Source organism: Stenella coeruleoalba (assembly GCF_951394435.1).
Source record: "Stenella coeruleoalba genome assembly, chromosome: 6".
NCBI lineage: Eukaryota > Metazoa > Chordata > Mammalia > Artiodactyla > Delphinidae > Stenella > Stenella coeruleoalba.
The window spans coordinates 121,325,557-121,338,118 of NC_137151.1; the positions used below are offsets into that span (position 1 = coordinate 121,325,557).

Genomic DNA, 12,562 nt, shown 5'->3' on the forward strand with positions numbered 1-12,562 from the left:
GATACCCACAGATGTGCCCTGAGCTCAGCAGGGAGGATGAGTCTCCCAGGAGGTGCAGTTTTAGGAGACTGGCTCATGGGTAGGGTTGACACAGAGCAGGTTATTGGTGAATGGAAGTGGCCTGAGGACAGAACAGAAATCTCAGCCTTAAAGCCGAGCCTGAGAGGTGCACTCAGATGGCCGTTAGGGAAGACCAACCACGTCCCCTGGAAGGCACCACGCAGGACTCCGCACCGAGTCACCCTACCCTGTCCCCCTTTGCAGTGGAACAAGTGGCCAACGTGGTTCTCTACTCGAGTGATTATTACGTCAAGCCGGTGGCCATGGAGGAAACACAGTGAGTAGTGGGTTGGGTTTCTATTTCCTGGGCGGCTCCAGCTTCTTGGTCAAGTTCCCATTTTGGTCATCGCTGAAGACGGAAGTAGAAGGGTCAGCTAGCTCCCCAGCTTTCCACTTCCTTCCCCTGTTCTCACTTCAAGGACTGCAAAGAAAGTTAGCATCTTGATCCTGTGCTCGCTAACAAGAATTCCGAGAGCTGGGTCAAGCTAAGGAACGACGGAGAGGAGAGAAATAAAGGCTGAAATGTCACAGTGGGAATGTCTAGAACTTTCTATTGATCCTTGAATAAGTGGGTAGGAATTTGATACTGTTTCTGCCCCCGGAGCAGAAAATCAAATGACCTGTCAGCCCAGTCAAGGGTTCCCTATCTTTTGATCTTCTCCATAACTTGAAAATCTGATACCAGTGACAACTGGATTAGGATGATATATCAGTTCTCAGCCACTTGTTGTTAGTGACTTTTCTCCCTTCATTAGAGTAAAAAACAAATGGGAGGATTTCCCAGGTGGTCCAGTGGCTAAGACTCCGTGCTCCCAGTGCAGGGGGCCCGGGTTTGATCCCTGGTCGGGGAACTAGATCCCACATGCTGCAACTAATAGTTCACATGCTGCGACTAAAGATGCTGCGTGCCGCAACTAAGTTCCAGCGCAGCCAAATAAATTAAAAAAAAAAGATATTAAAAACAAATGGGAATCCTGTGATGGCTTCTTCGTGGTGGAGCGAGAGATCTAACCAGTTTTGCTTTGTGCTAGGCGGTCAGGTTCATGAGGCACACAGGCTTCTGGGGGTTATGCCTTCCCCCAGAGAGGATTGCTTGGGAAGGTGTTTTTTCTAAGCGTTGTTGTATGCAAAAAATATTATCACAGTTAGAGGAAGGAGGGTTCGGGGAGCGGGGTGAGGAAAGACAGCTGATTCAGCAAGATAACATTACATGATATTTAAAAGGCGACTTCAGGATAAACTGTTACTTAAAGCAGATCCTGACCTAAGTTGACTTATAGGTCTAGAGAGGAGAGAGGAAGGAAAGAACCATAACTCACTGACTGTCTCCTTGGGGCCAGGCCTGGGGTCTACTCTACCTTTTAGGCTGTGTCCTTGAACATCCTCATGTCCTGGGCGTCTTCCTGGCTCACCTTTTGGCACGCGCCCAACAATGATAGGAGAAACTGGTCCCCAGCTGAGTTTTCCCCTACTGTACCCCATTACCTGGGCCTCTTGACGGCTCTTGGATACATTTGGCATCAAGGACTCCCAGAAAACTGGGAACCATCCTCGGATACCCTCAAAAGGGTGGGAGGCAGGGAGGTTGAAAGTGGGGCGTCTGGGGCCCTGGTGGGCAGGCCTCCTGGGAACCAGGTCAGACCTGACACCCAAGCTGCTGCCCACCATCCAGTCCCAATCCCAAAGGCGCTGGGAAGTGGCCGGGCGGGACTTTGGCCGCAGGCCTTGGCATAGGCCTTCGGCAAGGGCTGCTGCAGGAAAGGCCATCGTCCAAGTCCCATCCCGGGGGCCCCTTCCTACTACAGCTACCTTTCCAGTGTAATTGGTGCTTCTGTCACTCTGCTGCCCAAACTAAGCTCATTAAGAGAAGTTCTACCAGGGCCCAGATGCAAGGATGTGGGCCACCTTGGGCTCAAGCAGGGTTCTGCATGCCCGGGAGCCTCCTATGTGCACTTGGAGGCCAGAGAAGACACAGCCGCCTTCAACTCCCCAGGGAGATGGAGGAGGGGACCCGTTCCGAGGGGGACAGTGGGACTCCCCGTCTGTTACAGAGCAGGCTGGGGAAAGGGCCCGAGGCTGGCTCCTGGACAGTGTTTTCAGGGCCCTGGCTGGGCACAAGGACAGAGGGTGTGCCAGGAGCACGGACACGGCTCGCCTGGGCTCTGGGGTCGGAGAGGGCAGGCAGCTGCATGGCGGCTGTGGGCACAGGCCAGGGGTCAGCACGTGGGTGAGTGGCAGAGCCAACTCTCCAGCCTCAGATGCTGTTCGGTGAGCCGGGATGCTGCCCAGCCTGGGGAGACCGCGCTGCTCTGCCCCCAGCTGCACCCAGGCCCACAGAGCCGCCCAGTCTGAACAGCCCACAGTGGAGGACCCGGCCCTTCTCGCGCCCCTCCTCCCTGGGCACACGCTGAAACCTCCCGACAGTGACGACTCCCAGCCTGGGCTTGTTGCTGGCACTGGCCAGTTGGCCCTGCAGCCCACTGCGTGGTTCACGAAGCCTCAGGAGGAGACTGGGTGTGGTCCCTGACTCTTGGGCCAGTCTCACTTCACCCCACAAGACATTCTAGAAATTCAGCAATCAGAACAGGCTGAGGGAGTTGAGAAACGTCCTAACGTTGCTGCCAGCCTGTTTTGAGACGTCACTAATGCTGTTCTTCTCACAAGGCAAAGGCACAGGCACCTGGACTGTCTTTCCCATGAGTCGCAGGGAACGTGGGTTCTAGAAAATGCTTGACGGCACACAGGGTCTCGTGGGGGCGAAGGTGGCTTCAAGGCTGTAAGAGCAGCCAGCTAAATCTGCTCTCTGTGTCTCTTCCTGCAGGGAAAAGGTACCACCAAACAGCACCTTGACCACGACGCTGACCCTGCTGCCCTTGCTGGCTAACAACCTCGAGAGAAAGGGCATCGCCCTGGACGGGAAAATCAAGCACGAGGACACGAACCTTGCCTCTAGCACCATGTGAGCCCCGAGACTCAGTGCTGCGGTGGCGCTGGTCTACGCCCCCTCCTCGTCCCAGCCCTGGGCTCGCGGCCTGCACACACAGCCTGGTGGCAAAGCGCGTGCTCGGGGCCCCGGGGCCCCAAGCAGGGACCCCACTCCCACCCCTGGTGTGACACAGTGGCTACAGCTCTGGACCTTGTGCTGAGCCCCAACACCCCTGCTTGCTGTCTGGGCCACCCTGGGCAGATAACTGGAGCTGTCTTGAGAACCTCAGTTTTCCCGTCTGTAAAGTGTGGGAGCGACAGCTCCTCAGAGAGAGGTTTTGAGGGTTATGTGAGACAATCCATGTAAAATGTGGTGCCTGGCACACAGTAAGTGCTCCAGAAATGTCAGCTATTACCTTCAAAATTATCATTAGCTAGTGTAGAGCCCTGAGCATACGAACTGAGTGCCCCAGCTGGCTCCATGAATGATGGAAAGGTCGTTTATGCATTTCCATCAGGAAAGGTAAAAACAGGAGGTCCTGAGGGCTACAGAGGTCAGTTCAATTTAAATGAAAATAAGCACTGATATGCTGACCCTGCTCAGAGAACCATGGCCGAACTGAGCCAGCAGATCTAGTAAAAACTAGAACGAAGCTTCTACGTCAAATAGCCCTGTCACTCCTCACCATCCTCCGGGGCTTCCATTCCCAGCGGTGTGTCTGCTGGTGAGCCCTGAGGGTTTGGGGTAGGAGCTGCCACCCAGGCTCGGGCCCTTCGCTGCCATCTCCCCCTCCACCCCTGTGTGTTCCAAGGCCCCAGCGATCAGCTCCAGGCAATGCCATCGAGAAGAGCTCTCGCGTTTGCCCTCCCTGCCCCCGTAGCTCTGAGACGAACAGCGGGGTCAGCGAACGTTGGGCAGAAAGCAGGATCTTGGGAGTCAAAGGATTTTCTGAGGTTGATTTGCCAGTTGGTGTGTTACATTCTAAAGCACATCTGTGATGCTCTGGGAGAGGGCCGAGCAGGGAGATTGATGCCCTAGATCCGTGAACTCGAGGGCAAAGGAATCACGACATCCACAGCGGCGCGCTGCATTTGTAAAGGTCTTGTGTGGTTCATGGAGTATTTTATAAACATGCCAGTCTCTCCATGCTTTTGTGAGGAAGGTGAATTTATACTCATTTCACAGATAAGGAAATTGAGGTTCCACCAGAATGAGAGCTTCAGCCAAGGTCACCGGGTCAGTTAATGGCAGAGCAAAGCCCACCCCGAATCCCGAGCCCCCCTTTCACCCAGCGTCAGGGCTGCCTTCCAGCGCCCCAGACAGTGAGGACACAGCAGAGCCTGGATGACGCAGTGGGGAGAGGTGGGGTTGATTCACCCGGTTTTTGCTTCCCGCTTCTCCCCTCCCTGCATTCTTCTGTTTTTCTTTTCTGTTTGAGCAGCATAAAGGAGGGCATAGACAAGACCGTCATGGGGATCCTGGTGTCTTACCAGATCAAGGTGAAGCTCACGGTGTCAGGGTGAGTGTCCAGCTCCAGCACTCTGCCTGCTCTATCTTGGCCGTCAGTAGTCTGAATGGTTTCATTCCTGAGTGACTGGGAGACAGAAAGCAAGAAAAGTCCACAAATTCTATCGATTCCATAGCAGAGTTTTAGAGAGACTCTATTTGTCTAGTTTCACAATTCTACCTGATATAACATTACGGGGGAAAAGGTAGAAAAGCAGACTACGAAACACGTGCACTATTGGTGCCACTTGGCAAAAATGGGTGTGCCTGTGCTCACATATGGAAGCTGATATAAAACAGGAGAATCAGTTGAGCGTCTGATTGTACTTTGGAAAAGACTGGCGGCCGTGAAATGAACTCGCAGGGCATCCTGGTTCACCTGCCTCTCAGGAGGCATCCATCCATGACGGAAAGGGCCTGCCTTTCCTCCCCAACGAGCAATCACAGGACTGGGGAGTCTCCTTTTCATACAAGAGCATGACTGTCTCAGAGTTCTGAGGAAATGGTTTCCCATCTTTTTTGAAATCAAATTTCTTTCCATTTAAAAATCTTATCAGAAGGGAAAAACTCGACGTCTCATTTTCCTTTTCAAATTCCATTGCCAGAGGCTCTGGCCTTGTACCTTGATCAGCCTTCGGTAGTTCAGCCATCAAAGCAAATCCATGTGTATATTCCATAGGGCTCAGGAGGTGAAGAGTTCCCCAAATTTTGGTTGGGGCAACAAAGTAGAACGTGGGCTGATTCTGCAAATTTCGTTAACACAGTGTTTGTAGCTGTGTTTCTCAAAGTGCATAGTGTTTTCTTTCATCTTCTCTGAGAGGATCTAAAACAGGGTCGAGTGCAGCAGTCAAGGTAAGTGATCAGCAGGTAGTTCACCGTGACCTTTGTGGCCCAGAGAGAAATTCTGGACCGAGGTTTATTCTTGAACATTAGGGCTTGAACCTATGTAATTCCTCTTTTTAACTAACCCACTTGAGAAAGAGATGAAATCACAAGTAGAGAGGAATAGCTGAGTTGGCTGTTAGGGGTGCGAAGATCCTGAAAGTTGTGAGTGAGGAACATGGCGGGCACGTGTCCAGCCTCTGAGTAACGGCAAGTAAGGTTGTGTTACCACTGTGGAGAGTCACCACAGCCCTGTTTGCTTTTGTGTTTCCTAGCCTCCTGGGAGACCTCACCTCCAGGTAAACCCCTTCACCTTCCTTCTCTGCTTGATTCTCTGCTTGATTCCAAGATATCAAAGGGGACAAACCGGGGCTTCAGAACAGTGACGGTGAAGTCTGGTTTCCCGGCTCTCATGCTCAGAGGTCTTAGGAGATGATGCCCCTAACACCCTGCAGACCTTGGTGTGAGGTTGGGGATGTTCCTTTGAGACCGTAGCTGGGCCTGCACCTGGGCGAGGACACACACATACACGCACACTCAGAAAACTGGCACACTCCTTGCAGCTGCCCGTGTGTGTGGGGGGGGGAGGGGGAAAATATACATAACGTGACGTTTACCATTTTACCCTTTTAAAAGTGTACAGTTCAGTGGCATCAGGGACATTCACAGTGTTGTGCCACTGTCACCACTCTCTAGCTCCTGTACACTTTTCCCATCCCCAAAGGAAACCCCTTACCTATCATGCCGTCTCTCCCGTTCTCCCCTCTCCTTCATCCCTGGCGACCACTAACCTGCTTGCTAGCTCTGGAGATTTGCCTAATCTGGACATGTTGTATGAATGGAATCAGGCAATATTTGTGCTTTTGTGGCTGGTTTGTTTCTTCCCTTGACATCATGTCTGCAAGGTCCATGTTGTAGCACGTGTCAGCACTTCATTCCTTCTTATGGCTGAGAAATACTCCATGGTATGGATGGACCACGTTTTGGTTGGTGGACATTTGGGTTGTTTCCACCTGTGGGCGATTGTGATTAGTGAGAGCAGCCATTTAAATCATGCACAAAGAGGCAGCAGGTAAGACAAGTCTGAGGCAGGCACTGACCTTACATATTCCTTCACCGACTCTTATCACCTCCCCTCACATGGAGCCCAGGCTGTGCCTTCTCTCCTAGACCCCAGCCATATTCGGGTCCGCCAGGAGCGCCTTAGCAGCAGAAGTGCTTTGACCGAAGCAGTAACCCCAGGGCGGGAGGTGATGGGTCCTGGGTGAAACAAGGAGTAACCCTTGTTTCCCACACCCCTTTCCATTCTTCCTGTGCCTAGATTTCCCTTCCACCCCTTCCTGACTCCTTGCCTTCCTTTTTTAAAATTAATTAATTAATTAATTTTCGGCTGTATTGGGTCTTTGTTGCGGTGCACGGGCTTCTCACTGCGGTGGCTTCTCTTGTTGCAGAGCACCGGCTCTAGGCGTGTGGGCTTCAGTAGTTGTAGCACACGGGCTCAGTAGTTGTGGTGCACAGGCTTAGTTGCTCCGTGGCATGTGGGTTCTTCCCAGACCAGGGCTCAAACCCGTGTCCCCTGTATTGGCAGGCGCATTCTTAACCACTGCGCCACCAGGGAAGCCCTGTTGCCTTCCTTTTTTAATATAAATTCCAAGTCGCCTCGAAGCCCTTTAGCCTCTGGAGTTGGGTAGACCGTGCTCATCCCTGTTCTGCTCTCTGCAGAGGGACAGTGTGCGGCCTTAGCACAGATTTAACACGTAAAAAGTAGTTACATTTTGCAAAGGATATTTTTCAAAGCTATCCTTATTCTCCAGGATTTCACCTCTTCTCTACCCATAATATCATGTCCCTGAAACTAATAACCAGGAGGAAGGGGGACCTAAAAATCCTAGCCGCCTCAGCCTCTCGCAAGTGGAGTTTCTAGACCACATTCCAGGGAATACATTTAAAATTCCTTCTTGACCACTTCCTGATTTCTGGTTTGTTTTGTTTTGACTCTCACTGAGTCGTCTTTCATCTGGGGCCTGGGGACCTTTCACGAAGCTCTGCAACCCCAGCTCCCAGCTCTTGGCTGTGCGTTTACAATTGTGTGCGTGTTCTCACCGCTCCGCATCCTTCTTTCTTTCTAGTGAAGTGACCGCTGACGTGCCGTTCCGCCTCATGCACCCCCAGTCTGAGGACCCAGGTCAGTCTCGCGTTATCTTGCCTTTTTCTAGTCCTTTACCACTCACAGATTTATTACGTACTCACTGCTAGTCTTCCTTGACCGCATATCTGAGCACAGGCAGGGCCAGGTGGCCGAGGTTCCAGGCCACCTTCAAGTGCCTGGGCCCCCCCTCCCAGAAATGAGTGCTCGGCTACTAGGTCCTGGGACAGGTGGCTTGTCCACTTCCAGTGAGTGTGTGGAGGACGTAGCATCCCTGCTTGGGTGCGGGTTGTCTCGTTTGGTTTTATCAGGAATGATTTAAAAGCAGAAGCTTTGCTGTGAACAGACATGGATTCCTTTTTTTTTTTTTTTTTTTTAGTGTTTTTGTCCTTGTGATGAGAAGTCTTAGGATCTACTCTCTCTTTTTTTAAAAAAAAATTTATTTATTTGGCTGCGTCTGGTCTTCGCTGCGGCATGTGGGATCTTTTAGTTGCGGCATGCATGCGGGATCTAGTTCCCTGACCAGGTGATCGAACCCGGGCCACCTGCTTTGGGAGTGCAGAGTCTTAACCGCTGGACCCCCAGGGAAGTCCCCAGACCTGGATTTAGATTTAAATAAAATTTGAGTGAAAAGTAAATTTGACAAAAAAAAAAAAAAAGTAAATTTGACAGCCTGAGGCTTTTGCATTTCATTTGGAAGCATTAATAGGAATTTAGAAGATGATGAGTATTTCTGACGATGGCAGTTATGATGAGAATACAGAAAATACTGGAAAAGAGGGTCAGGCTGGGTTCCTAATACCTTGGCTCCTTTGAATTGTAAATCCGTTGGCTCTCGTATGGATGTTAAAAGTAAATTAAGTAATGGTTGTACAGCTCTGTGAGCAAACTAAAACCCATGGGCCTGTACGTGTAAATAGGTAAATTGTATGATATTTGAATTAGATCTTAATACAGCTCTTTTAAAAGGGATAAATGAAGCGGCAAAAATAATGTAGGTGCAATCTCAGAAATTCTGAGGAAAAATTCTTCTCTGTGTGTTAAGGTGGCTTAGTTGGCAGGAAAGAAAAATGGACCTGTCTGGATGAGAACCCTCCCGAGTTATAGTAATTAAGAACATTTTAAGTAAAAGTGGTATAAACAAGCAGGGTTTTTTTCCTTATATTTTATAAAGAGCTTTTCTGTGTTTTTAATGAAATGGCATTTAAACATTAGAATGAGCCCCATATTCATTTTGGCTTTGTCTCAAAACTATTTTGTCTCAAAGTGTCTCTTCCAAATATTTTAGATTCAAATACTCAAAACTTTTGGAAGTTTGACAAAAACTTCCCTTGGGGGAAAAATACAGTCTAACCATATTTTTTTTTATTCATTTATGCTTGTATCATTAAAATACTATTTTTAACTACGTGAGATTGAGACACATTCTGGTCCCTTTCAAGGACATTCTAAAAGGCTATTTTAAAACTATGACTGGAGGAGATGTCATAGTTTGTGTCAGATCATTTTCTGGCCCCGTGAACAGACTTTATGACTTCACTTGGGGGAAGTGGAGTGATTCCTTTTCTGGGTATGACATTTTCATGTTCCAGTCATTATGGCCCTCATGTTGAACATATCATAACATCAAGGCTAAACCAATGATCTTTTATACTGTGAGATTTTGGGGAGAAAGGACAAATCACACCATGGCCTCAAAATTTTGATTTCCAGAGGTTTATGAGTCCCAAGTTTCATTCACAGATACATGCTCACATCTTACCTGCCTGGTCCCCGGTGCCCCGAGTTGAGACGGGTAGATGCTAAGCAGAGAAAGCATAAGTTGGAGTTAAGAAACCCTGCCAGGGCCAGGGGCCAAGTAATTTGTATGTAATAAGTTCTGGAGAAATGCTACCAGAACTTATTACATACAAGGGTTGGGGGGGGTCCAGGATGGTTCTTGCCCAGGGTCATTTTGATGAGTCAGCCTCTCTGTAGGTCCCCTGTGGTTAGCAGCCCACACAGACACTTCCCTCCTGGTACTGCCTTCCAGACAGGCACAAGAGATAAGGGCAGTGGCTCAGCCCCGCCACAAGCTCCCCCAAACCCCCTGGAGCTGTGTAGCCTCACTTAGTTCTTCCTGGCTCACCATGGTGGGTGGTGAGGCGATTACACTAGGACTTTACTAGGTGGGCAGCAGAAAGCTAAAAACAAAAACAAGGGGCTTCCCTGGTGGTGCAGTGGTTAGGAATCCGCCTGCCAGTGCAGGGGACACGGGTTTGATCCCTGGTCCGGGAAGATCCCACATGCCGCAGAGCAACTAAGCCCGTGCGCCACAACTACTGAGCCTGCGCTCTAGAGCCCGTGCTCCACAACAAGAGAAGCCACCGCAATGAGAAGCCCATGCCTCACCACGAAGAGTAGCCCCTGCTCGCCGCAACTAGAGAAAGCCCGTGTGTAGCAACAAAGACCCAACGCTGCCAAATAAATAAATAAGAAAAAATAATTAAAAAAAACAAAAACAAAAAGCAGAAAACCTCACAAAGAATTAGCAATAACCCTGGGTCTGCAAAATATATGTGAAAATCTAACCCACTCCCCGCACCCGCCCCCTACCCCAAGATCAATGTGTTAAGAGAGAAGTCAAACTCCCTGAGGGGCCAGGGAGTGGTTCTCAAGCTTTAGTCACCCCCTTCCCCCACTGGAGTACTAGTTCAATGTCAAGTCCCAGGACTCACCCCTAGAGAGCTGGACCGTGGAAGTCTGGGTCGTAACAGCTCCTGGGGACTCTGATCTGGACAGGGTCCAAAGGGCACATAGGGAGAAAGGCTTAGAAAGGAGAAGCACAACATCAGAGGGGCTGAGGCTAATCAGGGAAAGGGTCCTAGAGGCGAGGTTGTGGCTGATTCCGTCTGGGGAGGTGAAGGTTGTGGTGGCAACTTTTAGAGGAAGTGATGGTTAAAAATGCAGGGAGAAAGGCCCTCCGAGTGGGAAATGGAAAAGAAGCAGGAATTACACGCCATTCTCATGAAATGCATGTATCTAGGCCTTTTATTCCTCCACCTATAAAGTGACCTAACAAAGGAAGAAAATTTCCGGTAGACAGGATTTATGCTAATAGATCTCTCTCTCCTTTCTTCCATGCTCACAGATAAGACCAAGAAAAGGTGAGTCCTGCTTGGTGTTATCCCGTTCTGTGACCTCCTTCTCCACAGCCCTAATGTGACCCCTCACAGTTGTTTTTGGTTTTTCTTTTTTTGTAATGCAAGTGCCTGACTTAAGCTTTGATTGCTGAGACATCCTCTTCAAAGAGGCATCCACTCGAATAAACACATTGCCATCCACCAGACTCGATCAGAGCCAGGCCGGCTCTCCCTCTCCTTTGTTTTAGAGTTTGGTTGATTTCAATAGCAGATCATTTGAGCCACTTGTTTTTTGTCTTTCTGCACTTTAAATTCCCGCTCTTCTGTTTTAAATTCACCAATAAAGAGTGAGCCCTTGAAACCCTAGGCTCCCACCTCCAACCCCAGTAAAGGCAGAACCCCAGGCCTGTGCGGTGTGCTCTCCCTCGCTACCCACGACCTCGCTGTGTGGCCCCAGGTATATGCTGTGTAATTTCCAGGTTCTGTAAGTAATAAACCTTTATTTTCTAAAAGTTTCTGGATGGTTGTTGCTGAAGGGCATCTTGCAGTCGTAACAGGAACCACAAGGGCCAGTCCAACCACAACAGTGGTTATTGATAGGCTGAGATCTGCACAAGACAAGCGCAAACCCCTTTTTGGGTCTTTCCATACACGCCCCATGCTCTCAATACCGGCGCAGGGCCTGGCTTTCCTTTTGCTCTCTAGTACCAGGACATGCACACACGCATACACACACGCACACACGCGCACACATACGCATACACGCGCACACATTCACATATACACACACAGTTATTCCGGGCATGTATGTCTACTCTGTGGGTTCCTTCATTTTCTCTGATTTTTGTTTGTTAAAGAGATTTTACTTGAAAAACTATGAGGAGAATGGCATTGTCCTGTGTTCCATCACGTAGGAAAATCTTGATCGGTTCCTGTGTTGCAAAAGGGAGATCAAAGATCTTGTTTTCTTCAAGATCTCATTGAAAGCTTCAAAGAACATGCCATGATCAAAGTTCTTTGTTTCATTTTAGTTTCCAGGATGAAAATTTGGTTTTTGAGGAGTTTGCTCGCCAAAATCTGAAAGATGGAAGAGAAGTTAAGGAAGAGAAGACAGACCAGGAGGCGGCTGTGGATGAGTGAAGAGGCCGGCTCAGGACTCGGGAAATGGGGTCGTTAGCAGCATGGTAGCAGTGCCCCACAGTTAGCCCTTTAGTTATGCTAAATACCAAAGTGCGGTTCTTCTTCACAGAAATAAAGTTTGTCTCTTCTGTCCTGGTTGTGAGTCAGGCTGACTTGTTGGGGAAGCTGAGTGACGTCAACAGCACGCAAGCTGCAGCCTTGAGGGGCCCTGAGTCTGGGCAGGGGGGAGGGCAGCATCTAGAAAGGAGACCCATCAAGGCGAGAAGGCATCCTGAAATCAATGCACTCACTTGAAGGGGCCTGGTGTGTCCCGGGCTTTCTCCAGGACCCCTGGGGTAAGCTGTTTCCCTGGAAACTTGGAGGGGGAGCAGTGTGTCTAATGACCTGAGCAATCCTAGCTCCAGGGCACCCAAAGAGCCTCCCAAGAGAAACAGGGCAGTGGACACATGTGGGTAAAAACACTCTTCATCTCTGATTTAACTTTTGGGTCTAAGTCCTGTTTGAGCTCTGGGCTGTTGGTTGTTTTCATTGAATGCAAACAATGAACTGCGAGTTGGCTGGTTTAAAGGGGAAAAAAAGGAATGCATTGGAAGGACCTCAGAGTGGCTCAGAGAACTGACTTAAAGGAAGAATCTCCAGTTGCCACACCTGGGCTGGGTGGAAATCAGAGAAGGTTCGGGGTCCCAGCCCAGGAACTCAGGGTCCTGCCCTCTGGGGTGGCCATTCACCTGGTGGTGGCTCAGAACAAAACGCTCCTAGTCTCTGAGCCTCTGGTTCCCG

The 12,562-nt window shown here is 49.8% G+C and overlaps 1 protein-coding gene across 1 annotated transcript in view; it reads left to right on the top strand.

The window, feature by feature from the left end:
• SAG (S-antigen visual arrestin) overlaps positions 1–11,782 on the top strand; it is a gene marked incomplete at its 3' end in the record, with an annotated part of 30,459 nt that extends 18,677 nt beyond the window's left edge. Inside the window, exons 9-15 of the mRNA XM_079924814.1 lie at positions 265–337; positions 2,882–3,019; positions 4,428–4,505; positions 5,650–5,673; positions 7,504–7,559; positions 10,651–10,666; positions 11,674–11,782. Of these exons, the coding sequence (XP_079780940.1) occupies positions 265–337; positions 2,882–3,019; positions 4,428–4,505; positions 5,650–5,673; positions 7,504–7,559; positions 10,651–10,666; positions 11,674–11,782 (494 nt within the window). The remainder of the gene's footprint in view (positions 1–264; positions 338–2,881; positions 3,020–4,427; positions 4,506–5,649; positions 5,674–7,503; positions 7,560–10,650; positions 10,667–11,673) is intronic.
• Between the last annotated feature and the right edge of the window lie 780 nt (positions 11,783–12,562).